General features: G+C 45.2%; 4 protein-coding genes and 1 non-coding gene across 7 annotated transcripts; 4 read left to right on the forward strand and 1 right to left on the reverse strand.

Annotated features, from left to right (window-relative positions):
• The first annotated feature begins 252 nt into the window (after positions 1 to 252).
• vhl (von Hippel-Lindau tumor suppressor) lies at positions 253 to 1,893 on the forward strand. The gene is made up of 3 exons (XM_003973202.3): positions 253 to 697; positions 905 to 1,018; positions 1,181 to 1,893. Exons 1-3 carry the CDS (start codon positions 511 to 513, stop codon positions 1,360 to 1,362), a joined length of 483 nt encoding a protein of 160 aa, XP_003973251.1. The 5' UTR covers positions 253 to 510; the 3' UTR covers positions 1,363 to 1,893.
• A 629-nt stretch (positions 1,894 to 2,522) lies between these two features.
• tatdn2 (TatD DNase domain containing 2) lies at positions 2,523 to 5,378 on the forward strand. 3 transcript variants are annotated; one of them, XM_029827471.1, is made up of 6 exons: positions 2,523 to 2,653; positions 3,287 to 3,585; positions 3,658 to 4,380; positions 4,505 to 4,593; positions 4,672 to 4,855; positions 4,959 to 5,378. In XM_029827471.1, exons 2-6 carry the CDS (start codon positions 3,295 to 3,297, stop codon positions 5,097 to 5,099), a joined length of 1,428 nt encoding a protein of 475 aa, XP_029683331.1. In that variant the 5' UTR covers positions 2,523 to 2,653; positions 3,287 to 3,294; the 3' UTR covers positions 5,100 to 5,378. The 3 variants fall into 3 exon arrangements, with proteins under 3 accessions (XP_029683331.1, XP_003973250.2, XP_029683330.1); XM_003973201.3 differs by having other exon boundaries at positions 3,287 to 3,558; positions 4,466 to 4,593; positions 4,959 to 5,363; XM_029827470.1 differs by having other exon boundaries at positions 4,466 to 4,593; positions 4,959 to 5,360.
• Positions 5,379 to 5,441: 63 nt separating this feature from the next.
• On the reverse strand, positions 5,442 to 5,523 carry trnas-aga (transfer RNA serine (anticodon AGA)). The gene has a single exon. It is a non-coding gene; the product is annotated as a tRNA-Ser (tRNA).
• A 192-nt stretch (positions 5,524 to 5,715) lies between these two features.
• Positions 5,716 to 8,621, forward strand: ccdc174 (coiled-coil domain containing 174). Its single transcript, XM_003973200.3, has 11 exons — positions 5,716 to 5,871; positions 6,058 to 6,165; positions 6,250 to 6,350; positions 6,438 to 6,496; positions 6,608 to 6,755; positions 6,876 to 6,971; positions 7,054 to 7,190; positions 7,268 to 7,362; positions 7,451 to 7,598; positions 7,712 to 7,858; positions 7,950 to 8,621. The coding sequence occupies exons 1-11, from the start codon at positions 5,830 to 5,832 to the stop codon at positions 8,498 to 8,500; spliced, it is 1,632 nt and encodes a 543-aa protein (XP_003973249.1). The 5' UTR covers positions 5,716 to 5,829; the 3' UTR covers positions 8,501 to 8,621.
• A 4,753-nt stretch (positions 8,622 to 13,374) lies between these two features.
• Positions 13,375 to 25,345, forward strand: fgd5b (FYVE, RhoGEF and PH domain containing 5b). The gene is made up of 21 exons (XM_011613778.2): positions 13,375 to 14,088; positions 14,582 to 16,823; positions 18,388 to 18,541; positions 18,712 to 18,767; positions 18,850 to 18,880; positions 19,336 to 19,487; positions 19,607 to 19,763; positions 19,967 to 20,054; positions 20,142 to 20,192; positions 20,569 to 20,627; positions 21,327 to 21,398; positions 21,569 to 21,637; positions 22,929 to 23,012; positions 23,105 to 23,184; positions 23,261 to 23,357; positions 23,683 to 23,820; positions 23,920 to 24,022; positions 24,101 to 24,234; positions 24,310 to 24,435; positions 24,511 to 24,668; positions 24,740 to 25,345. Exons 1-21 carry the CDS (start codon positions 14,079 to 14,081, stop codon positions 24,774 to 24,776), a joined length of 4,098 nt encoding a protein of 1,365 aa, XP_011612080.2. The 5' UTR covers positions 13,375 to 14,078; the 3' UTR covers positions 24,777 to 25,345.
• The last annotated feature ends 389 nt before the right edge of the window (positions 25,346 to 25,734 follow it).

Here is a 25,734-nt window from a genome sequence, read left to right on the forward strand (position 1 = left end):
TTTGAAAAAACTAGGGTATAAGGCATGTTTTAAGTTATTTCACACTCTTTTGTTAAGTACATAATTCCTGATGCCTCCAGTGAGAATCTACAATCAGAGAAAACTCATTGAATGAGGTGTCTAGGTTTCAGTCTAGTTTACAGATTAGTATTAACTGGTATCATGCGTGAGTTAGTGCCATTATTTGTGATCCTTCTAGTCACGTAGGAAACGCGTTTCCTGCGTCACAATTTATTCGACCAATCACAACGCAGCACACAGTGATGTCACGACCGACACCGGAAGCCTGAAAACAAAACAACCTGAGGAAACTCTTAACAGCACAGCTGCTTTTTTACCCCACCCACGGATCGTTTCTTCTAAACCTTTTAAACGATATTACCACCATCGGCCAAGGAGGTCCGTCGCGTTTAAATGATTGAAATGTGAAAGCAGTTTATGTAGCCTCTCGATAGCGTTAGCTTCACGGCTAATCTCACTGTGCTAAAGGCTCAGCAGCAGCCTGCCCAAATGCCTCAAGAAGGGGAGTCGTCGCTGCCCCTGGTCCGCTCCCTGAACAGTCGAATCCCCATCGTTGCCGTGTTCTGTAACCGAACCCCCCGGGTCGTACGACCAGTGTGGATCGATTTCTTTGGTCATCCTCAAGGGTATGATGAATTACAACCAGGGACAGGGCGGAGAATGACAACCTTCGTCGGTAAAGTTGCATTTTTAATATTGGAGCATTGCACTTCGGTTTAGAATGAATTTTACTTGTACTGTATTTTACTTATATTAGTTGTATTAGTCTCGTGTTACTAAGGACTCATGAACTGTATGTCAAAACTCTTGTTTGCATTCTAGTAGACGGGACTTGACACTTTTGTCCGTTTTGTTAAATTCTTCATTTAATGTTCTTTTGAAGGTCACCCATGGATGTTCCGAGATGCAAAGACTGATGAACCACTGAAGGTGAATGGCAAAGAACTGTTTCTTCCGAAACCGGCAGAGGGTGGAGTTGCTAATATCACTTTACCAGGTAAGACTTCAAATAGATTTTAATATCAGGGAGTCATATAATAGCAGGCAGCTGAGACTCACGTCACGATGCTTAATGGTAGCAGTGAATGGTGACTGTGCACTGTTGAAATAGAATGGTACCAGCTAAGTGGTTGGCACTGATAAACTCGTTTGTCTGTAGTTTACAGCCTCAAGGACCGGGCTCTTCAGGTGATACGGCGACTGGTGCGACCTGAAGACTACAGAACATTGGAAATCGCCCGGTGTCTCCATGAGGAGCTGGAAGATCAGCCCAGTGCCACAAAAGATCTCCGCCGAATGAACCAGCGGGTTGAAATTTACTTATTTAATCAGAAAGAATGAGCAGTGACAAATGCACCGTTTCTCGTGGGCCACGGACGTCAGGAGAACCAAGACTGATCTCTGTAATGTGATGTGTGTAAAATATTATCGCTTCTGGCGGTTATTTCAGCTCTGAAAAATGAGGAATCTCGGCCTTTGATGCTTGTTTGTTCCTTTTATTCTACAGTGTATATATGATACAATATAACTTTTATATTTTTCAATATAAACAGAGTTGGGCAGTAGGTTTAAAAAGGCTGAGATTTTCCAAAAATGGAGTACTCAAATATTTTTCTGTAGATAAGTTATTTATAAGAATAAATGATATATATAAAATTGTTATGACTTGGTTCCTTTCAGCAACCAAATGACATGTTTTTGAATAAAATTACATATAAATAAATAAAAACGCTATAAATAAAAACGTAAACATTGGGCTTGGAAGCTTTTATCCATGCATCAGTTGCATTTCTTTGCCTTCTACATTCTTTTAATGTATTTTTACTGTATCTAAAACAATTGTGTAATAAATAATGTATATTTTCCACACGAGTGCTTTGTCGGCATTGTTTTAATTAATTGCTTTTTCTCTGCGTGAATACTTTTATTTTGAACACACTGCATTATATGGCAGGATGTTAGAGAAATTAATAAGACATTTCAGAATTGATGTTAAAAGCAGGAATTTGACACTCACCAAGGTGCATCAGATGGCTCTTAACAATGTGTTCTTTTCAGATGCTTTGCAGGATCTTTGTAAAATTAAAAAAATAAACTTAAGTGTGTCAAAGAAGTACCTGCCCATGTGAGAGAATGAGCAGAGGCTCCGGGCTTTTCAGGTGAGTCGCGTCAGTTTGGAGTTAATTTTTTATTTTATGCATGCACAAGCAGTACACAAATCCCTCACCTAGGTGTCAGTTTACTTAAGATAATATTAAGATTTATTAACCTGCTCATCAAATGTATTTACAAATATGCGAATATCTTAAAATGGGTAAAATTTGAAAGCAATATATTTGACTGAGGCAGAACAGTACTCCCCTCTAGTGGCCAGTTGGAGTATAAACATTTTATGTTCAAACTCAAATATCGATAAATAATTAATATTATTTAATAACTATATATATTATGAGATTATGTATGATTTCATATTATTATTGCGTTTATTGTCGTCTTTAAGGCGGATTCGTATTAATTTTCGCCTGTTGATCAAAACGTTCCGGGCTCAGTTTTGCTGTTCCCGCCGGGTCTGGTCCTCATCAGTCGGCCGCCTTGACTCTGACCGCAGTCGTAGTTTCTGGTCTCTCCCGAGGTAAATATAATATTTAAGTTTTGGTTTTATATCAATCATTTATGGTAATGTTGATGTAACTACTTCACTCACACTGGGCGGACAAATCAATCGTATTCGACGTTTTCTACCGTACCGACGCCTTTTTAGTTCGATTGTTCTTCAATTCCAGGCATCTGTGCTTGTGAAGAATAATTCAGTTAAGTCTAAAACCATTAGAACACTTTTGACAATGTTCCTTCAACCATACGTGTAAAGTTTTGAAGCCTAAAACAACAAATTTCAGCCAAAATTCTGCACCCAAAACGTTAGCCTGAGCTAAGCTGCGCATGCTAGCGGAACATTTTTATGATTTATGTTTGTACACATCAGGCTCATTTATACCTTCACGTCCCACAAACACATTTTATTTAGTTTACAAACTGTTCCTAAAAGCCAAAGTTGGCCAAACTATCAGGGTTTGAGAACTATGTAGCTCTTAAATGAAGGTTCCTGGGGGAGGTCATTAAAATGGGAACAGAAACCCTCCAAAACAAACATTAACTAAAACTATATATTTCACCCAGTAAGTCAGCTTCTTCTCATATATGATGTTTATGATATTCAGGACTGTGCGAGGAGCTATCGTCTTGATTTTTTCTGGCTGTTTTATAGAATATTTGATGGTAGACATGAACCAGAAGAGAAGGACTCAATTCAGCGGCTGGAGAACGGCAGTGTCCTCACCAGAGTCTCCATGGGGGACAGAGTCCAGGACCCATCCTTGCAGCGGTGCGTTACCAGATGAATATTCCAATCCGGTGCCACCCAGTGACTCTCCAGGACCCGATGGCCTGTGTGCTCTGAGTCTGGACACGCCAGAGAAAAAAGCAAAGGTTGTCAGTGGTCTTGATCACAAGCACAAGTTAAAGAAGCTTTCCAGGAAGGTTTGTCAACGCTCTGCCTCTTCACCGGTAATTCTTCAGTGGATATCCTGATTGGTTTTACCCTGAACTGCCGGTTAAAATGTCTGCCATGTTTTTCAGAGCATTTTCCCAACACCACAAGGTTCCTCAGCCAGGTCAACGGTTCAGGATTCTGTCTTTGTAGAGACGTTCGGTCAGATTGAGGCTTCACCAGGAGGAAGCAGAGCAGAACTGTCTGGCGACGACCTGCTGTGCTCCCCTGCTTTCTCGCCTTGGTCTCCTCATTCTGCCAGAGCAGCTTCTTCAGGACCATCTAGAAACAAACCTGGGAATGTTACTGTCCCTCTGCGCAGATTGTCTGACACCGCCTCGTACCTGAAGCACACCCGCAGCCCCGTTTCTCATGGGAACACTTATAAACACAGACTCTCTTTAGGGGAAGAATGCAAGGGGGAACACAGTTACCCTCATGTGGGCACCGACGTGGGTTTTATAGACACCCACTGCCACCTAGATATGCTGTACAGGAAGCTGGGCTTCAGAGGGACTTTCAACAACTTCCGGGAGCGCTACCAGAGCAGCTTCCCTCCACACTTCAGAGGCTGCATCACCAACTTCTGCAACCCTCAAATCATGGTGAAGGAGACCCTGTGGGAAGGCTTGCTGGCTGAAGACATGGTGTGGGGGGCTTTCGGGTGCCACCCCCACTTCGCCAAAGACTACTCAAGCGTCCAGGAACAGAACATCTTGATGGCCATGCATCACCCAAAAGCAGTGGCGTTCGGCGAGATGGGGCTGGACTACTCCCACAAAAATTCCACCGATCCTTCGAGGCAAAAGGAGGTGAGTTGTAATCTGGAAGAACCAAAGTTTGAATAGAGGGGACGTCACCATGCTGTGGCAGTGTTAATCATCAGCGTGTGCGCAGGTCTTTGAGCGTCAGCTGCATTTGGCTGTTGGTCTCCAGAAACCTCTGGTGATCCACTGCAGAGACGCAGACGACGACGTCCTGGAGATCATGAAGAAGTGTGTCCCAAGAGAGTACAAAATTCACAGGCAAGTATAGAGAGCTCTAATCTCGCGAAAGCTCCTTTTACAGACCTGGCAATAATCAAAAAAACATTCTTTTTCCAGGCACTGTTTCACCAACAGTTACGGAGTGATTGAGCCCTTGTTGACGGAATTTCCAAACCTGTACGTGGGTTTCACGGCCCTCATCACCTACCAGAAAGCCACAGAGGCTCGCGATGCTCTGCGTCGCATCCCTCTGAATCGCATCGTGTTGGAAACAGATGCACCGTACTTCCTGCCCAGACAGGCAAGTTCAGCTCAATAGACAGCCCTCCTTTAAACGTGCAGTACCCGAAGGGTCAGAGCAGCACAGCGCTGGCTGGATCATTCATGTTTTCTATCCCTGCCAGGTGAGTAAAGCTGTGTGCCAGTTTTCCCATCCTGGAATGGGCATCCACACCCTGCAGGAGCTGAGTCTGCTAAAAGGAGAAACCCTGGATAAGGTTTTGTCCACCATCCGAAGGAACACCACGCAACTCTACGGCATATAACCTTCGCATTTTGACGCCAGAGTCTGATGTGGCTTCTCAATAATCATCCCTGCAATGTAAACCGGACTGAAATCAAAACCTTACAGATGTTTTATATCATTGGTTTTATAACAAACTCCATTGTTTTGCACTATTTTCATCATTGAATAGTATTTGCATTGTTCTGGATGTTTCTTTTCCATAACAGATGAGTTGTACTGTAGTTTGTTTGAACATTAAAATCATTGAAACATTGAAACTGCTCGGTAAAGCTTTAAATATATATATATTCGCCTACCAAAAGTCGGGGTCCAAAGTAAACTCCCTGAAGACCATAAAAACAATTGGGTTGCTAAAAAGATGCGTTGTCGGCAGGATTCGAACCTGCGCGGGGAGACCCCAATGGATTTCTAGTCCATCGCCTTAACCACTCGGCCACGACAACCCGATAGCTAACTCGATATCATATGAACATAAATAGTAACAATATATCATGATATATATCATGACATGAATTAGGCAGAAACCGGTAATATATGACATTAGCCAGAAACCGGTAGCATAATAACCAAGTACCAATAAAGTGGAATAGCCGAGTTAAACAAACTACATTCTTGAACTCACCTACTAGGTGGCGGTAGAGTTTTTTTTTTTTAGAGACAGTAATAATCGACGAAGAAGTCAGACGACGACAGCTAAAAGCCAGTTAGCCTCAGAGCAGCTATGGTGGTGTAGAGAATGACAAACAAACATGGATAAAAAGAAAAAGCCATTCGTAGTGACTGCTTCATCGGTGAGATGCTCTGAGACGGAACCAAGTCGTCGTTTTTGTTATACCTTTCATTGGAGCCAGCTAATGTCGGAAGCTATAGCGCTAGCAAGTCGAGTTCCAGTTACTGAAGCTAGAAAATAACTTATGCGATGAGCAAAAAATGCACATATAGAAAAGAATTACATTAAAAAACACTTTCTATTACAGCTCGTGGATCTAAAAGCTGAACTCTACAGGAAACAGGAGCAATTCAAACATGACAAACTTGGACAAGAAAACGAAGGCGCTAGTTTAACATCAAAATCCAAAATCAAGGTAAACATGTCCATTTTAACTTTATCTATAATGTCTCTGACTAATATATATTTTTTTTTATTATTATTTGGATAATACCTTTAGAAACCGAATGTCTGGAGCAAACAGAATGCTGGCGTTTCAGCGAGAGCTGAGAAGGATTCAGAGCTGCTGGCGGAGGAAGAGATCAATTTAGATAAATCAAAGTGAGTAAATTGTGTCGTGGTTTTAATCATCTGGAACACAACAGCAATTCTTGAACACCTGAACTGTCATACCTCTTCCTCTAATAGACGGATGTTGGAGGAAAAGGCCAGACTCTATGAGCAAATGACCAAAGGTGACTTTCCAGGTCAGTCTAATATGCAGCCTATTACTATTTGGCATTTCTATTGTATTGTTTTTTTCTATTGTTTTGCAGCTCTAACTGAGAGTGTAATTAACATGCTATTTAAAATGGCAGATGAAGAGACCGAGGGATTATATCTGGTTGATTTCACCCAGAAGATCATTGACAAAAAGAGAGAAATGCATGTGCAGAGAGAACAAGATGATGAGGAAAGAAGCAGCTCATCTCCTGTGCTGCCTCCTGAAAACCCTGAAGAAGAATGGTAAGACTATATTTATGTCAAGACTTTACATATGCAGACTACTCAATATATTATTTTAACATATATTATCAGATTGAAAATTGACAGATAGTAAACTGTTGTTCTCATGCTTCTCCTCAGGGTGGATTACGTGGATTCTTTGGGCAGATCTCGCCGGTGCATGAAAAAAGACCTGCCAGGTTTTAGGAAAATGGATCAAGACCTAAATGGAAAACGGTAAGAAATCGAGATACAGGATATGGTTTCATAAAATTTAAACTCGCCTACAACTATTATGTACATGGTTCTTTTAATCTAGAATGACCTCCACCGACAAGACCTTATTGTCAGAGGACATGCGCCGAGAGCTGCAGAGGCAGGAGTGGGAAAGGGAGGAGGAGGAGGCCATGAAGAAGCCTGTTGGTCCCCTTCACTATGAAGACATCAGAGGACAAGGTTACTGTCAAAGCCTCTGAAGATCACGTCTGGCAGTCATTTTGAAATCACAACATGATTTTGTCTCCTGTTATCAGAGGCTCGTGATCTCGGCGTGGGCTACTTTGCATTCTCCCAGGACCAGGAACAGCGTAAAAAGCAGAGGGAAACACTGGACATGCTCAGAGACCAGGTGAGCCTGTAATTCTGTCGTATATCCACACTGCTGAAAATTGGGTTTCTCATTTTGCTCATTTCTGTTTTCTTTCTGTTTGGTCCAGACAACAGAACAGCGCACCAAGAGGGAACAGCTGAAGGACAAGAGGAAGGCCATCCTGCAGGCCAGACTGGCTAAAATTAGGAAGAGGAAGATGAAGACAGACAAACTGGATGGCACCGAGGACGAACTTAAAGCAGAGGACAATAAAGGTTAGAAACCTGCTCTTTAAAAAGGCAGCTTTGAGCTGGAATTTATGTTTGAACTTGTGTGAACTGCACTTTGGTGTGTGCATTAACATTTTGTCAATTCTTTGTCACAACAGAGGATGAAGAGGAATTATTGGGACCTCCACCTCCTCCAGAGGAAAACCCAGCAGTCAGTATAATTAAGAGGGTGGAAGTGGAGATTCAGGAACGGCGGGACACCAGACCAGGAGTTCCTCATGTCAGAGAGTGGGACAGAGGCAAAGGTAAACATTATTGCTATTTGAAACAACTCTCCAACCAGAGTAACCCTGCATTTTTCATCCAGCTCTCTTAACGACTTCACTTTTATTGCAGAGTTTATGTTCAATGAGTGGAAGACCCAGCGTCGTGACGAGCGAGAGTCTGAGTTTGCCCCTCCCACTGACTACTTCAGTCTGGGGAAGAGGCAGAAACCAGATAAGCCTAAACCGCAGGTGAATAAGTGGACTAAAGAGCCAAGAAAACCCTTTGAGGAGGAGGTGGAGGACAAACACTCACAGGCCCAACCTGCTGCCTCACATCCTCAGCCTCAACAACTCCCAACTCCTCCAGAACCAAAACCAGATCCGTCACCTCCAGATCTCCCGTCAGAATCGGCTCCTGTCTCTGCTCCCCTTTATAACTCCCAGTATCCCCCTCCTCCATTTTATCCTGCCTTTCCCCCACTTCCTCCTTTTGCTGGGCCGCCCTACATGTATCCCCCTTTCCTGCCACAGTACCACAACCTGTACCCTCCGCAATATCCACCCCAGAACCCAGTCCCGTATCCACCTCAGCAGCCACCGCAGCCTACAGAGGAGAACCAGGCCACGCTGCCTCCACAGAGTCTAGATGACATGTTGTCTTTTTATAAAAAATCCTCCTGATCTTTAAAAGATTCATTTAAAAGTTTTGCAATTGTAATTGGAAATCTTTCAGTTGTTGAAGAAATCACAACCATATGATCTGTGCAGTTGTAAAATGTAATAAAGCAAAACTACAACAGGACACAGTGATTTTAAATTATTTAAAAAATATATTTTTATTTAAATTGTATTTCCCAGATTCTTTTCCCAGATTTCTTTTTAAAGCAATGTCCACTAGATGTCACTGTTTCCCAATTCCGACTCGCTCTACAGCTGCTCAAACATGCAACACATATTTTTAATTAATCAACCTGTTTTAATTGCAAAATGTTTATCAAAGACATCTGTTGATGAAACTCATGAGTTTTGCACTGTCACCAGGGTTACACAATCAAGAGGGTCAAGTGACTGATTTTATTGCCACCTTAACTCCAACAATACAGCCAATATTCCTCCCTGGAGAATAGGTCTGCGTACATTATGTGTTGAAATGTGATAGTTAATTGTCCAAGGCTTGTCGCCTGAGACCTGAAACATATCAGGAAACAACTGCACAGCATGGTTTATGAGAGCTGGAATTACAATTTACCCAGAGATCAAAGCGCAGATTAATCCACCTCCCTCTTTATTTCGATATTGGCTTGATTTCTGTCCGGTTCGTTTCCTCTCTTAGGCAGAATAATAGGTAGTTTGGCACTTGTTGAGTTCAGTGAATTTCCTGTATGAAGAGGTGGTTCTGCTTCCTGCTGTGGATGTAGATGTTTGACCTCTGCACAGGCATAAACAATCCCCCCATATTTGTTCCTGTAGACTGAAGTTGTCCGGGGGGGGGGGGGGGGGGGGGGGGGGGGGGGGGGGGGGGGGTGGGGGGCAATGCTTGCTTGCCTTTTCATTTAAAACCATCATGGAATTAGAATGTGCTTTTTATGAGATTTTTAGTGTCCCAGATTCTAATTTACGACACTGCCGACTCAACATTTCTGGCAATTTAATTCAGATGTGGGAAAAATGGCAGCCTGCTGTTCTCCTAATAAAAACTAAATGAACGTCGTTGAGCTGCTACAGAAGGAATTCACTTAATTTTTTCCTCTTTTTATTTACATCTTTACGTTGTTCAATCTCATTTATACACAGCTGGGACACAACGGTGCTCCTAAACTATATTGTCAGTTGGTGACGTGGAAATAATAGACTATAAATGACAACATCTACCCCCCCTCACCTAGAATGGCTTTAATTAAGTTTTTATCAAAAAGTTTAAATGTATTCACGTCTCACTCCTCGCTTTTCTTCCTAAAACTTTGGGAGTGTTCCACACGGGGACTGTGATGCTGATCTGCACCTTGAAGCAAGAACCCCAATTTAAATCAGTTAAATTAGAAGACTGCAGCTATTTTGCTTGGCATTCAGGTTGCTGAATGAACCCACTGAGGTCCGAGTCGCATGTTTGTCACCCAGGTTTAACGCTCTACAAAAGAAAGGAGCAACTTTACAATGAAAAGCACAAAAACAACACAGAAAAAGGAGATTTAAACTCTTTTCAATTGCTGACATTAACATAAAACAAGTGGAGTGAACTAAAAGAAAACTGACTCCATTAGGGATAATAGGCCATTAGGACCATCAGTAAAATTAAGTATGTTGTGCCAAGATACAAAATTAGCAAAGTGTTACAGGATAATGAGAATGTTTTTGCATTACTGGGGGAAAATCCAACTTCACAGCAGAGTCTAAGTTTGCCAAGTCAAAGATGTAGAAACAATTTAGATCTGAAAAAGAGTCATCAAGGATTTCGGCTAAAACAAAGCTTGTGTGTGTGAGAAGTATTGGGACAGTTACACTTGTGAAAGTTAGGCTGAAAAATACGTTCAACCAGAATTAAGATATTTGATTTTGTGTTCAGACAGAAATAATCCACTTTAGAATTACACTTTTTTTGTTATTTGGACCAAAAAGAAGCAAAAGGCGTATGGAGACGTTTAAAGTAATCTGATTTCTTTGACCGGCCTGTTTAATCTCATTATCTCAGCATCCCTGGCCGCTCAGCCGGAGCTCTAATGGCCCATCAGCGCCGTGCGCAGGGCCGCCTCCACGCACACACAGGCCTCAGCCGCCTCCGTCAGCATCATCCTACGGTGAGCTGTAATGAGTCGGGATGTGTGGAGGCAGAGTAATGCCGCCGCAGCTACTGGAGCGCTCTCGCCGCCGTGCCCATAATGCTGCTCCCCCCGCTGCGTTGTGTCAGCCAGCCGCACAGAAACAGGCCGCCGCCCGCCGGCTTGGATGGCAGCCCTGATGCAGCATCTCCCAGCAGCAGATGGACGATGGGAGGGGGGACAAACAGCATTTGGTTGCACTTTTGGTCACAACATGGGGTAATTGAATTTATGTTGTAAATAACACCCCTCCTCTCTCTTGACCACACCTTAACAACCACTAGCGTTGGTTTTAATGCTGTATTTCTCAGGATGCACGGCAAACAAACAACAGTCAATTTATTGGCCCCAACTTCAGGCGCCTGGAAAGACTCCACACAGAAAAGCCCCAAGTGGGATTCGAACCCACGACCTTGCTGTGAGGCAGCATTGCGGAACACTGCGCCACTGTGCTGCACCCCAACCAAATTCCATTACTGTCTAATGAACAAACTTGTTAATAGCAGATTTCCTTTTGCTCGGATGAGATCGAGGGTAACAGCAGAAATCTGATGAGGGTTCAGCAGCAGTTCACGTGACCTCATTGATACCTCCAAAATACCCAGCATGCTTTGCTTTCCAGTGGATCTGCTTTATGCTAAAGGTATTTTAGCAAAGCAAATCCCTCTTATATCTTCTTCATAACACTTATATTAATGGTGTTAAACATCTTATTGAAAGTACAAATAATTTTGACATGATTTGTGTGGGTCGGGAAAAGCTGCTGTTCCAAAGAGGCGTGCAGATAAACTCTCTATCGACTGTTGTGTGTCTTCCTCGGGTCCCACGCATGAGAGCGAGGCAGCCGCTGAATAATAAGTGAGTTTAAAACGTGCACAGCCTTGTCAGTTCACATCACTGATTTATTAGACGGGGGAAAGGTGCCTGGCTGTGACTTTGCTCATGGATTAAATGCTCTTCAAGAAGGAAGCAATGTGTCTTGGCTGGAGCCATGTCAGGCCGCCCGGCCCTGGTGTCACGTGACCGGTATTGATCCTTGACTGACTCTGGGGTGACTTGCATTCCAATGTGGCCTTAATGTTCCTCCTGCAGTTGCGTCAATATCGATGAACCCAACAACGCAGACGTAAACATTTAAGAACTTGACAATTTTAACACATAGTATCAAACACGTAGTTTCACAATAGTTTCAAATTTCTGCTGATGTGAAATCACACAGCTGGAAGTTTCTGGAAGGCGTGATGCGCATCAGCTGAGGTTCATCCGCTGAGGTTTTATGGAGATGACGCAAACAAAGTCATCAGATTTTTGCTCTCCGTGACAACAAACCTGATGGATGCGTTGTTCATTTTCAGATAATAGCTGCCATTTAAATCAACAGTGATTAATCTGCTGAGTCCGAACTATGAATAAACCTCGCCGCATGACCTTCAGCATGGGTGAAGACGAGGTAGGACTTTTCCTACAGACGCCGTCTGCAAAAGAGCTGTAAAACTGCACAGGTAGAAAACTTTTTTCTTTTTTTTTAAACAAAAAAAATACAGTACTGGGTTTATACTGTGGCCCAGCACAACCACAATCTAAGGTCAAACTCCTCGCTGGAGCTGCTGGGATGCAGAGAAAAGGCCTGGTCACAGTCACACACTCAGACTTTAAAGTATTTAGGGGACCCTGCTGTGTGAAGGCAGCTGTCCCCTAAAAAGCTTTGCTGTTTGGTGGACAGTAAATAAACAATATTTATACACACTATGTATTTGGGAGGTATGAATTCTGGCTGGTGTTTGGGTGCAACTGGTGTGAGCTAAAGCTTCAGCGCATGCTACCAGGGTCACAAACCTTCCTTGTATTTATCTCTTCTTGGTTGGAGGGTTTCCATTGTGCACATGTCAGAAAGGTTCTCACAGAAGAACAAAAACAAGCCCCCAGCTGTGTTTTCATGTTTTCTTCCTGGTCAGGAATCTAAACTTAGGCGACGGTGACATGAGTTTGTTCCTGTGTCCCGCTGATACCAAACCGTGACAGTTCACAGGATGAGGACAGTGTGAGGCTGTTTCCAAGGAAACCCAGTGTCTCTTTTCCCCCTCCTCTTCTTTTAGTTCTGTCTGTGGTTTTGACTGTTCCTTCAAAGGTGGAAGGATCATTTAAATCTGCTGTTTTTATGAAGTTTGCTGAGTTTGGTGCGTTCACCGATTGCCCCCTTTGTGCTCCGGTTCTACTTAAAGACTCAAAAACATCGGCAGGAAGGAGGACATCAAGAAGGAGTTCCCTTTTTAAGCTCCAGTCTCATTGTTCCACCTCAGTGAGGAGGAGACCCGTTCTTTCCTCATCTCACACAAACAGGAGACACAAACACAGAGGCGAACCTCGCCGTGTTTATCGCATCTGATCCTGATAATGTCCAACTAGTCATCCCCTCTCCTCACACAACCATAAATCATGTCCGATGTGGACGTCCAGGACGATAAACTAGTTCCTGATTTACAATTCAGTTTGGATGGATATAATTGATCCATACAGTTGGAGAAATGATTCACCTTTAGAGTTGTTATTGCCCCAATGTCAGTGTGATCAAGGAGCTTCTCCACTTGACTTAAGTCAAAATGGATTCACGCAGGGGTTAAATGTGAACTTAAGGATGTGAATTTGGGCTGAGCAGGAAACAGGGAGAGCAGTTTCCTGTTATGGAGCACGGGGCTTGATGTGAACCAGTCATAGTTAGAAGTCCAGCAAAGCTGCTGTTGACGGGACGCGAGCATTGACACGAAGTATTGATTTGCGTGAACGAGTAAATATGCAAACTGTGCAGAGCTCAAAGCTATCTGGGACCGTCCACGGGCGGTTATGGCTTAATTGTGCGACTGACAGAATTTGATAGATTATAAAACGTCATTCTTGTGTTGTCAAAACGAAATAATGACCTTTATTTCAGATAGTTGCTGTAAAACGCGAGAGGCAATCTTTGAAACCCCTTTTCTACCTAATTAATTGATCTAGATATTATAGTCTGCTAGAAAACTATATTTAGCATGAATAACTCCCTAAGAAATGATCATAATTCTGTATGGCACGCGTCGCACCCTTAACGATTATAGTTGTTCATATGGTGAAGTAATTATTATCTCATGAATGAGTCCTCCGGCTCCCCCTGCTGCTGCTGCTGGGGCTGAAGGCTGAAGGTTGAAGGCTGGATTCCAGCTCTTCTCTCCATTTGGTTTCCAGTCGCGTCGCTGCGCTGCGCGCTGTCGGACGCACCAGCGATCAGCTGAGCGGCGCTCGGCTCTCAGTCCAGGACAAACAGAGCTGTGTTCGTCTGCGTCCAGGCGGACCCCCCCGCTGTCTGCCCCTCTCCTCGCTCACTTCTTCCCTCGTTCTTTTCGTCCATTCATAGTTTGGCGTTTCGGGGCCGCTCGCGTCGAGATGTTGGAGACGGTCGCGCCGCTAAAATGAACCCAGGTGAGATTCGTTTTACGCGGTTAACTGAACTTTAACGCGGCTTCTATTTGGTCCCTGTGGTTGTCCAGTTTTATTAGACGGTTCGTATCACTATGGCTTAACCATGTTTAGTTTTATGTTATTTTTTAATAGCATTTCATTCACATGCGTAACGTCGGAATTCTGACCGTGATTTAGGGAAAGTTGATGAATAATCTCCGAAAAAAAGCAAAAAACCTCCACCTACTTTGAGAAAATAATGTCATTTCATTAAAGTGTCAGTAAAATGTGTAAAGGGCCAGGGCTATTGCTTTTTTTAAATAGATATATATATTCTTTGTCTTTTAAAAAGCTCTTTTACGGCCTTTTTTGTGAAGCAAAGGCCACATGAAAATTTTATGAGATCATGCCGAGTCCTTGAACAGTTTTAGGTCACAAAGACACAATACCGATGACCTGTATGCTATTTTAAAACACATAATCTTACAGTTTCCTTTTCCTGTTGTTCTTTCAGACAGCACCAAGCCTTCTGTTGCACCAAAGCCAAGGTTTGATTGTCACACTACTCTGAAGCCTCCCGCTCCCCATATGTCTACAAACAGGGGCCCAAAACCTTCGTTAGCACCAAAACCGAGACCGGCGCTACAACATAATGGCAACCAGGGACGATGCGTTAACGGCAGACAGTTGGCTTCCAGCGGGGAGGTGGAGGAAGAGCCTGAGGAGGACACCCTCAACAAAATGGTTGCAGACACTCTGCTAGTGGAGGAAGAATTGAACTCCTACATCCTCCAGTCATCGCAAAACCACGCTCAGGATGTCTTCTGCAGGACAGAGGACGGAGACGTGGAAAAGGAAGTGGTGGACAATGCGACTCAGAAGATGGATGATGACTGGAGACTGACTGGTAGCAAGTTCGCTGCTGACTCGGAGGGCACGGTGGAGATGGTTGAGCTGACGGAGGAAATGGAGGGTTGCGACGGCGGCGAGGCGCTCGCTGACACAGACGGCATCTCAATGGGAGATGTGTCTGTTGGGAGCATTGAGGTGGGAGCCAGTCATAACCTGAAGAAGGGACAGGAGAAGCTCCAAACGACGGAGGAGGACACAGGAGAATGCATCGTGGACGACTTCAGCGAGTCCCTCACAGAGGATCCTGGGGTCCTCATCAGCAACAGAGAAGCAGGTTTTTTTCTCGCCTGCAAGAGGGGCGACAACACTGTTTCTGGCGACACATGCGACGAGCCCAATGTCAGCCACGGAGCAGGACCGGGGAGAAACCTACAGAATATTCGTTATTATGACTTTAGTCCACGCAAACTCCAGAAATCTGCAACAATGTGGAAAAGTGAGGAACGGGTAGCAGCCTGTGAGAATTATGTGGAGATCTTTAAGAGCCCCTGCAACAATGGGATAGGTCCACACCAGAAATACGAGGCTGTCATGCCTCAGGGACTCAGTCCTCAGACAGTGGAGGTCTTTCTGGATCGTTTGGACTGCCAGCCGAGGGTCAGGCTGGTGTCCATCTCGGTGCCCGTGGACGCAGACACCTCGCTGACATCGTCATGCTCAGAGAGCAGAGAGCCGCTCTCTCCGAACGACTCGGACCTCTCGGACCCGGAGAGTCACGTGGGCCCCTCGTTGGACGACACAACCGACACGGAGCAGGACATCAGCGAGGATCATATCTACAAAGACACGGGACACGCATCTGAGGGTGAAGGTGCTTTTCCTTTTGAGAGGAGGTCAGCGGCGAGTCGCTCCTGGTCACTGTCGCGCCGCCTCAATAACAACGTGACTGAGCCGCAGTTGGGTCCGAGGCGGTACATCAGTGGTCTCGAGTATCCCTCCATGAGCAGCAGCCCCATGTTGGGTTCAAAGCAGAAGAACTGTGCAAAGCCTCTCTATCTGTCCCGTTACCCCCGCTCCATTTCCATGGAGGGACAAGAAGCCTCTGTCTACAGCTACATGGAAGGATCCCCAAAACACAGAGGTGCTGCTTGCTTGTCTGGGGGCTTTCCACGGTTCTCGCCCTCCTCGAGCGTCCTGTCCACCCCCGCGTCTGCTGTGGACATCCCTCCTCCGTTTGAACTGGCCTACATCACCAAGAGACCCATCACAAAGAGTTCCCCCTCGCTCTTTGTGGAAGATGACGCGTCAGAGAAGAACAGGAAAAAGAAATCCTCAATCAAGCACTTCTTGATGCTGAAGTTTAGACGGAAGACCGACAGCAAGTCTGCGGTGGACGTCAGCGCGTCCTCGTTCAAGTCATCCTCGGAGTCCGTCCAGCACACGTCCAGCAGGCTGCTGGATCCAGACAGACAGGCTCTAAGCAGCTCTCCACAACCGACCTCCCACTATGCCAGACCTCGTCTTTCGCACGCGCCACCTTCCACGTTCTACAACAAAGGCAATGGGAGCGCCGTGGCCTTTCTGAACCGCAGCATAGTCCGCGTGGAGTCCTTCGAGGACCGGTCCCGTGCCCCCTTCATCCCGCTCCCCCTGACCAAGCCTCGCTCCATCTCTTTTCCCAACACTGATACCTCAGACTACGAGAACGTTCCACCCATTAGCTCCGACTACGAGAACGTCCAGGTCCCACAGCGGAGGCCTGTGCGACAGGTGCCGTTTCCAGAGTTCTTTGGCCGTCCAGCACGGGGGCTGTCCTCCGCCAATGAGACAGACGGATATGTGGACATGAGCAGTCTCCCGGGGTTTAAGGGCAAAACCCAGCAGCCGGTCGAAGAAACAGAGAGGTCAGTAAACACCCAGGACAAGTCAGAATAGACACCGTGCTGTACATTTATGACATTTAATATCCGGACATATGCTAATTAGCTCTACATATTTAAATCCAATTTAGTGAAATTCAGATGATGTCACCAGATAAATATTCTAGGATTATTCCTTTGATGAATCCACTTCTACACAGATGGAGCATGTGTGCCTTCTGGCCACATCACCTTCCATCTCAGCTCGGTGCTGTTGTGCTGCTGAAACTCGCTTCCCTGACCACGTAGATCAAAAAACCGCCACACCAAGTGTGACATAGCGCTAGTGATCAGGCCCGGGTGAGGGATTCACCACACCCGGGGGGAGAGTGGATTAATCGTGGGCCGAGGGATCTCTCGACGCTCATGTGTCGTGGAGTAAGAATGGAAACAACAGTCTTCCAGTTTATGTTGAGGCTGCAGGTTATTTGCTGGTGTGATCAGCCACATGATTCCCCCCCACCGTCCTATTGCCTGCCTCCATATCACACTGCCTGCTCAGGATGATTAATTGGCATCCAGGAGTCGTTGCTCTTCTCCATCCAGTCAGGAACAAGCTCAGATAGGATCTCGGTGTTCTGCAGTCAGCACTTGCTCGCTGCTGCTCACAACACCAGAGATTCTGCAAGGGCAACATTCCTGCAGTGGACAAACGTGTGTTCTGACATTAAAGCGCATTCATGAATTTCATTCACGATTGAAAGCTAAACCACTCTATAGTATATCTGTTCCTACGGTAACAAAGTGTATTTTGGATCACAAATATCAGAGGAATATTTATTAATTGTTAGTTAAGGTTATATGGAGATCTCTAGTCCAACGCTGCCCTCATATAGACAAAATAAGGTTATTTATTGCCCTCAGTGCTTTTTATTGTTGGCTTTTGCCTCGAGCCTTCACACAGAACCAGCAGACGGTTTACGTGGGAGTGATTTAACGGTTTAATATAGAAATTTGCATGTTGAGTCTGGGTTTGGGACCCCCTCCTCGATCAAAGTTTGATCCCCGGCAGTAATGGGCCGTGCAGCTGTAATGTGTGCGATGCAGAGATCTGAACTGCTTACCCGCGTCGTTCGTATGTAGCTAATTTACATCCCAGTGGGGTTAAATTTATGGCTGCTTGGAGGGAAGTGCTGTAGGGGCAGCTCGGAGACGGTCGATCGCACTGATAGACGGATAGATAGATACCGCGTCACCAATGTAGCTTTAAGAAGTCTTTTTATTTGCCTTCCCCGCTGAGCTGAAGCAATTAGCATCCGATAATTTCACAGTATGTAACTCTGACATGAGTCCCTGGTCGGACACAGCTGTCACCACAGGTCGTTCAGAACTTTATTGGTTTCCCTACAGCTGCAAAATGCATTTCTTTGCATTCACTTTGGATGATGCAATAAATGGAATGGATCCTAAACAGTGCTGTAGCATCAGACGTAGAAAGATGAAAGCAATAACAGACATCAAAGAGCAGTGTTAAAGAATCACTCAGCAATGATTTCTGATTTTTGGAGCTAACTTAGAAAAATAATTTATTGTGCCCTTTCCCCCCCAGTGCCTATACAGAAGCCTACAAAGTGTGTTTGTTGGCTGCTGCTCCACAGGCTGCCCCAGCGGGTGACGTCAGGGGAGAGACGACAGGTGAGGAAGATGCAGGATGCACTTCAGACGAGGAGGAGGGCGGCTCGGGCAGCACTTATGAAAGACAGGTTGGACATTTGGTCAAGATTTTGAATTCTGCATCATAAATGGCTTTAAAAATGAGCTGTTTTAATACGACACGCTCCTTATTTACAGTCAGATAGAATCGAGACGCTGGTGTTGCATAAAAGTTTTCTGTGTTTCATCACAAAAAAAGTGAAGATGATATTTTTGACAGGCTGGCCGCTCGAGGGCCTTTTACATCGCAAAAGAGCTGGTCGATACGGAGCGAGCGTAAGTCGCACGTGAACACGTGCCCAAATACTCATCATTTCTATGACTTAGTTTGATCCTTTATTTATTTCTTTGTTTATAGACACGTGAACACCCTAAAGCTTCTGCAGGAAGTAAGTGCTTTCGCCGCTGTAACATTTTGTACTGTTGTGACCTGAAGAAAATGTTTAGTCGCCATTAACAGGCTTTGCTGTGCCTTACCACCTGTTATAAATGTGTTATAAACAAGTGTGTCAGCGCAGTTAAGGTGCATGCTGTCTCATCAACACGCTGTATGGACCAATTAGAAATACTACAGTTACCGGGAAGACCTCTTGTCTGGCACTGTATGTTGAACAAATGCACATTTACATTAAACCTGCATTGCTCTGACCAGCAGGGGGCGTATCCACCAATATCTCTGATTGGAAACTAATTGAAGCCACTAAAGAAACAAAAGTAACTGTAAAGTGGATATATTTGTCTATTGCCTTGTATTACATTGGAAGAAAAATACACTTGTGAGAAATGGTGCACATTAATGCAGTTGAACTTGAAAATTAACCCTCCTTAATTGCACACGTTGCAGGACTTTCGGGAAGCGATGGGAGCAGCGGTCGGTGAGGAGGGGGAACCTTTGTTAAATGAGGACAGGCTTCGAGAGATTCTCAATGAGCTGCCTGATATTTACACTCTGCACCGCAGAATCCTTAATGAGCTGGAGAATCGAATTCGACACTGGTGAGACTGCAACCGCCGCGCATCGCCGTTCACTAGCGTTCACACTTGCTCCCTCTAAAAACTTCTTTATCAATTCTCTGTGTTCTTCACTGCTCTCTCACATTGATGCTCTCATCTAGGGACGAGCAGCAGAGGATTGCAGACGTTTTCCTATCCAGAACAGCGGAATTCTTGGTTTTCACCACTTATATTGGCCACTACGACAGGAGTGTGAGCCTGCTGGAGGACAGCTGCCGCGCTTCGCCCGCACTTTCAGCCATCGTTCACCAGTTTGAGGTCGGTTTGCTGTCATTTGCGTGCAAAAGTCTTATTTTCCACTGTGTTTCGCATCCACTGGAGGTAGAAGTTTTCAAGTGGGCCCAGTTTAATACTTAAAGAGCTTCCAGAACAACCCTAATCCTCCTCTGCTCAAGAGCACTAGTTCAGTATCTAGCTCATGTCATTGTTTGCCTGTTTGTGTTGTGTTTCTGTCTGAGCAGCAGAGTCCAGCAGCCCAGACTGTGTCCCTCAAACATCAGCTGCTGCAGGTGATCGTGCGGGTGGCTCAGTATCGCCTGATCCTCACTGGTGAGACTCGTCTCCTTCAGGGTTTTTCACTAAAAAGTCTACATTTCAAGCGCATCAGCAGCAGTTTCTCTCTCCTCCCTCATGCAGATTATCTGAATAACCTCTCCCCTGATTCCAAAGAATATGAAGACACACAAGGTACCATAAACACACCACACAAGCAGAGAGCTCCCTTTGTGCTCCTCGGTTATCGAGGATTTATTTGTGCTCACTGAGGAACTCAGAGGAGGGCCAATTTATATATTTTTTGTTTGTGTTGTTGACCCACCCGACTGCCATTTCACCTTTGCTCTGTTTGAAGGAGGCGATGCAAATTTTATGATGAAAAGCATTTTTTATTTCTGGGAAGGCAGCAAATTTGTCCCTGGCTTCTCCACGTGGCCGCTCTCCTGACTTATTTTGTCTTTTTTTAATAGGAACACTGAACACGGACTCTTGCATGTGTGAATAGATTGTGCATTTCCCTCATTGGGGAACAAAAGAATAATTAGGAATGTCGTTCTTTCTTTTTCAGCTGCGGTTGCTGCAGTGTCTGAAATAGCAGATCAGGCCAACGACAGCTTAAAAGACGGGGTAAGTGCTGGGTTATCTGGCTCAGCTTCGACCCCCACAGGGGTATTGAACTGAGGACATTGGTTGATGGAATTTTGTAGTCCAATACCGGTAATTAGTGGGGAAGATCTCGGAGCGTCCCTTATCTAAACAGACACTGAAGAGTATAATATATTCCAATTTCTTATTTCTAATGTTTAGTATTCCCAACCTAAAGCACTCAGTAAAGTTTTTTATGAGCAGCACACCTGTTATTACATGGTTCGCATGGGGTGTCTGACGTGGGGTCAGTTTTTTCACCTTATTTGACTCTGTTTAATTTCCCTGGTACTATTAACAAAGAGCATGACTCCCATCCTGGATTTCCTCCCTCGTGAGGTCGTCCGGCAGGTCCCGTTGGTCAGGAACATCTGTGGTCAGTGATTCAAAAATTGCAGCTGTTAGAAATTCAGCCCAAAATGCAGCTGTACCTGTGCGCCATTGTTTGGCTTTTCGTATTGACGCACAGTCATTTTGGCTCATTCTGAAGAGAACAATGTGCACTTATGGACGTGAAGACTAAAACCACTGACAGGTGAAGTGAGGAACAATTGAATGTCCTGTGGGAAATCTGGTTCCTGACATTTACACGTGGAGGGTTTGACACATAAAACCCACCAGAACAGCGTGTTGGAGTGATGGCGGGTGGAGCTGATGGAGGTTTCTCTCTCTATGTGTCAGGAAAACCTGCTGCGTCTGGTCAACATTGAGTACAGTGTCCGAGGCCAGAGGGAGCTGCTGCAGCCTGGCAGGGTATGAATCAGATAACACTATTGTTTCTGTCTGCTGCCCGCCGGCCCAGCCTGTCTGCCCCGCACCACCCATGCGTTGCCCTTTACACAATCATTCATCTGGGAATCCCCGTCTTCTCTAAGCCACGTTCATTTCTGCCCTGACGTAAAGGTTGTGTATTTTTTTATCAGGTCTTTGTGAAGGAGGGAACCCTGATGAATGTCAGCAGGAGAAGCCAGCAGCCGCGCCACCTCTTTCTGGTAAACTCACACGCCATCCCGCGCCAACCTTTAAAACTGTACAACCCATCGGACGGCTGTTGCTGGCCTTTAGTGCATCTCTGTGTGAACCAGAGGGTCGCGGCTTCCCCGTCTGCGTCCAGACTGAGCTATTAAGAGCTGGGTTTCCTGGCAGGATGTTTCTGACTGCTCACTTCCTGATAGTTCTTTGCTGACACAACAGGGCCACACCGGCTATGTGTGCACACGCGTGCACCTGTGAACCTTTATTACTTTAATACTGCCCATTACTTATTAATCTTGTCTCTTCGGCGTCCTTAAAATGACGCTCCCGCCTGACTCTCGCGCAGGACTTGAACAAAAGAGAGGATGTAAGCGATAAAACAAAATGTCACACAGCCGTTCTGAGAGTATCGTTCTTGATAGTTCAAGATTAAAAAGATAAAACCCCCATCACATATTTTCCAGGGAGTTTTGCCACCATTTTTCCAGCGCAGCCTTTCCACAGTTCACATTCTGGGCTTGGGCATTAAAAAAAAGGTTGCAAACGTCTCTTTCTGGAGCAATGTTAACATTTATCGAGCTCATCTATCCACCGAGGCAGCGATCGTGTTTTGTCAGCTGCAATTTTTGCCGATAACAGCACAGAAAAGTCTGCAGGATCTCCCTGCTCTGGCGGGGAGTTTTTAACATTTGGCAGGACATTGAATAATGTTACTAGAAAAATAACTGATGCACCTTTCCCCCCCTCAAATCTGTGTCCTGTGGTGGTATAATTTAAGATGGGGGCTCTGTTTATATATCTGCCCTAAAACTGAAGAGCTTGATTTACCTGCAGGACACAAAAGGTTCACAACTGTGAAAAGTTCTGATTTTGAGCACCAATTCTGCCAGACTTTACATGATGATAATTACAGTATTAATATATACATAATTCGTAATTAAAAGTGTATCGATGAAGAGAGAGTCCAATGCTATGATATGGCTGTGATAAAGTGAAAAACATGCAAGATAAATGGATGAGATCAACAATCACTGAAGGCAGGGCCAATGTCAGAGGTAGGCCGATTTTACCAGTATAATATACACAAAAATGCGTGATTATCTCCTCCTATCAGAAAGAATTTAAAAAATCTAATATTAGCCTGAGAGAATTTAATCAATAGATTAATTTCTGAAGAAACAAACATGTTTGAGACATCATCGGCTTTGACTGCCGCCTAGCGGACGACTTCCGCAAATGCACGTACTATAAAGTTCACAGATTATAGTTCTTTACAAGAGCTGTTGTAAATGTTGTGTGTATTTTCAGATGAATGATGTGCTGCTGTACACGTACCCTCAGCAGGATGGAAAATACAGACTCAAGAACCGTCTGTCCCTCACTGGGCTCAAGGTCAGACAATGAAATTTATATAAATTGAAACATGCACATTTAGACCAATGCCGGTTTCTCTTGGTCACATTTGCCTTCTGGTTTCCTCCCAGGTCAGCAAACCCATCATAGAAAATGTCCAAAATGCACTGAGAATCGAAGGAACAGATATTTCCATCACGCTGTCAGCCAGGTGGATCATTGAGTCTTCCTTTGACTGATTTAGTGAATTAATTTCCCTAAACTTTGTGTGCATATGCTTTTTGCAGCTCCTTCATTGAAAGAGAGGACTGGTTTTACACTATAAGTCGCACCGTGTCTGAACACGCCCAAAGTTCTGCAGCATTCAGCAGCTGTCCTAGGGAGGTGGGTTTAATTAAACCACTGTGTTAACATTAAAAATAGACTTTCTTATTGGCACGCTGATGTACATTTCATGAGCACATCAGCTATTTTTTATCTTAAAAACCTACTGTGGTAATCATTGCATCTGATCTCATTAAATTCAGAAATAAATTAAGTACATAGGTGGTTTAGTCACTTCAACATACATTTATACAAATTTACTCCAAAAATTGTAAACTTGATATCTCAGGCCCACTGTGGTGTTGTCAGTGTCGTTGCTGTCAAATGTCAAAGGTTATAAGGCCAGAAAAGCTACTAACTAAAGCACGAATGCTTGCTCTCCCAGGCCAGAGATCCCCTACGCTTGTGTCTGGGAGAGAAGGCCCCAACGCTGGTTCCAGTGTCGCAGGTGATGATGTGCATGAACTGCACCTCAGACTTCAGCCTCACTCTTCGCAGACACCACTGCCACAGCTGCGGACGGGTGAGTCACGCCGAAAACACAAACACCGGGCTCCACTGGCGACACGTCTCCTGGACACTTACGGTGTTGTTTGCGCTGAAATCACATGTTATGACGCAGATTGTGTGCCGGAGCTGCTCCAGGAACAGATATCCTCTGAAATACATGAAAGACCGCATGGCCAAAGTGTGCGATCACTGTTACAACGAGCTGAGGAAGAGAGGTGAGCTTTGTTTTTACAGCATGTCCGCAGCCCCTTTGTGTCGTCCATCATCGGGTCTCTGCTCATATGTGTATGTAGCCGATGCTCCCGCGCTGTCCAGCCAAAGCAGCCCCCGCCCCCACCGCTCCAGTCGACCTCTCTCTGCCGTTTTCCAAAACATTCATCCTCCGAACATCTGGAGACATCGGAAAGGCATCGTGACCTTCACCCAGGTGCGTTTGCAGCAGCGGAAGATGGCCGCCGGTGGGGATGGATCACGTCTAAGGTGGCCTCTCTTGCTTCTGCAGGTGACCGTGTCAGAGGAAGGGTCCATTAGCGGCAGCCTGCAGCGCAGCAAGAAGAGCAAGCGGAGCTGGAAGCGGCTGTGGTTCCTCCTGAAGGACAAGGTCCTTTACACCTACAGAGCTCAAGAGGTGAGGCGAAACGAACACGCCGTAGCACTGCAAACAAAGCCTGAACTTTAGTTACCGGTGTTCTTTTTCCTGCAGGAGAAAGTCGCTTCTGAGACTTTGCCTCTGCTGGGGTTCACAGTGAAGCCCCCCGACAGGCAGCTCAGCGAGGAAGAGGAGGCCAGCATCTTCCGGCTTTACCACAAAAGTACTTTATACTACACTTTTAAAGCCGCCGACATCCACACAGCCCAGAGGTAAGAGCGTCCATGCCGGAACATCTACTGATACCTGCTTTGTGCTGAGTTCTGCTCCTTTCTTCACGCAGGTGGGTCAACGCCATGGAGGAGGCCACAGTTTTATAGCGTAAAGCAGACTTTTTTTTAAGAGCCCAAACCAGAAGAAACCAGAAGACATTGGGGAAGCTGTTGGGATATTTTTATGGTGCCTGTAAGTTTGGACTCTCCCCGCTGGAGCAAGTCAGTGTCGGTTTTGTATGATCACCTGCTTGCAGGCCTCAGCACGTTCTCCGAAGGCTGTCGCAGCAGGTGTTAGTTTCAGGAGAGGTGCTGAAACCCAGAAAAACTGCCAGTGCAGTAGACATGGATGAATCCTTCACCGGCATCTGTGACAATGACACAATAAGAGTCGGGGGCAGAGACTTGAAACAGCTGAAAACCATGAAATATTTAAGCCCTCATTTTTCTTTGCATGTCCCTTTGAGTACAACTGAAGAACAGGTGGCTTCAAAAATGAATAATTTCTATAAGCTCTGACATGTTTGTGGCTGTTCCTGTACTACTGGAGAGGGGTCTCCTTCACAGTAGTACACTAAAGTGCTACAGTCTGACCTTGAAAATGAAGGTTTTCATTGAGGTAAAGTCATTTGTGTCATGCATTGTACTTTAAGTCTAAATATTCAATAATATGACTTGAAAAAACATGTTTCGTCTTATTTTCGTCCTGTCCTCTAGATGGCAAGTGGGTTGTAGGGAGGGAGCTGGGTGAATCCGTCAGAGAGGGGAGCACTGCGCTGCATGAGCACATGCCGCTCTGCAGTCTGGGCTTTTACACTTTGATTTGCTGCTGCGGCTGCTGCTGGTGTGTGTGTGTGTGTGTGTGTGTGTTTGGGGGTGTCTGAATGACACGAAGATCACTCTTCTGCGTGGCCATAGAAAGGCCAGGCCTGCTCTGCTTCTCGTCTCCCCCTCGGAGGCTTCCTGACCCAGAATAAAATTCGGCTGAAAGTTTGCTTTCCACAGAGGAGTTGCAGCCACCTCGTCCTACATAGAGGGTACGCCATTAATCATCCTCTCCCCGATT

Source organism: Takifugu rubripes, chromosome 19 (assembly GCF_901000725.2).
Source record: "Takifugu rubripes chromosome 19, fTakRub1.2, whole genome shotgun sequence".
NCBI classification, from domain to species: Eukaryota; Metazoa; Chordata; class Actinopteri; order Tetraodontiformes; family Tetraodontidae; genus Takifugu; species Takifugu rubripes.

Excerpts from the sequence above, each read along its gene's own strand:
- vhl (XM_003973202.3), top strand. The coding sequence starts at position 511 with ATGCCTCAAGAAGGGGAGTCGTCGCTGCCCCTGGTCCGCTCCCTGAAC. Across the intron at positions 698-904 it reads GAGAATGACAACCTTCGTCG|GTCACCCATGGATGTTCCGA; the intron begins GTAAAGTTGCAT and ends GTTCTTTTGAAG. Across the intron at positions 1,019-1,180 it reads TGCTAATATCACTTTACCAG|TTTACAGCCTCAAGGACCGG; the intron begins GTAAGACTTCAA and ends GTTTGTCTGTAG.
- tatdn2 (XM_029827470.1), top strand. The coding sequence starts at position 3,295 with ATGGTAGACATGAACCAGAAGAGAAGGACTCAATTCAGCGGCTGGAGA. Across the intron at positions 3,586-3,657 it reads AACGCTCTGCCTCTTCACCG|AGCATTTTCCCAACACCACA; the intron begins GTAATTCTTCAG and ends CATGTTTTTCAG. Across the intron at positions 4,594-4,671 it reads AGAGAGTACAAAATTCACAG|GCACTGTTTCACCAACAGTT; the intron begins GCAAGTATAGAG and ends TTCTTTTTCCAG.
- ccdc174 (XM_003973200.3), top strand. The coding sequence starts at position 5,830 with ATGGATAAAAAGAAAAAGCCATTCGTAGTGACTGCTTCATCG. Across the intron at positions 5,872-6,057 it reads TCGTAGTGACTGCTTCATCG|CTCGTGGATCTAAAAGCTGA; the intron begins GTGAGATGCTCT and ends TTTCTATTACAG. Across the intron at positions 7,363-7,450 it reads TGGACATGCTCAGAGACCAG|ACAACAGAACAGCGCACCAA; the intron begins GTGAGCCTGTAA and ends TGTTTGGTCCAG.
- fgd5b (XM_011613778.2), top strand. Across the intron at positions 18,881-19,335 it reads CCCTAAAGCTTCTGCAGGAA|GACTTTCGGGAAGCGATGGG; the intron begins GTAAGTGCTTTC and ends CACACGTTGCAG. Across the intron at positions 19,764-19,966 it reads CCATCGTTCACCAGTTTGAG|CAGAGTCCAGCAGCCCAGAC; the intron begins GTCGGTTTGCTG and ends CTGTCTGAGCAG.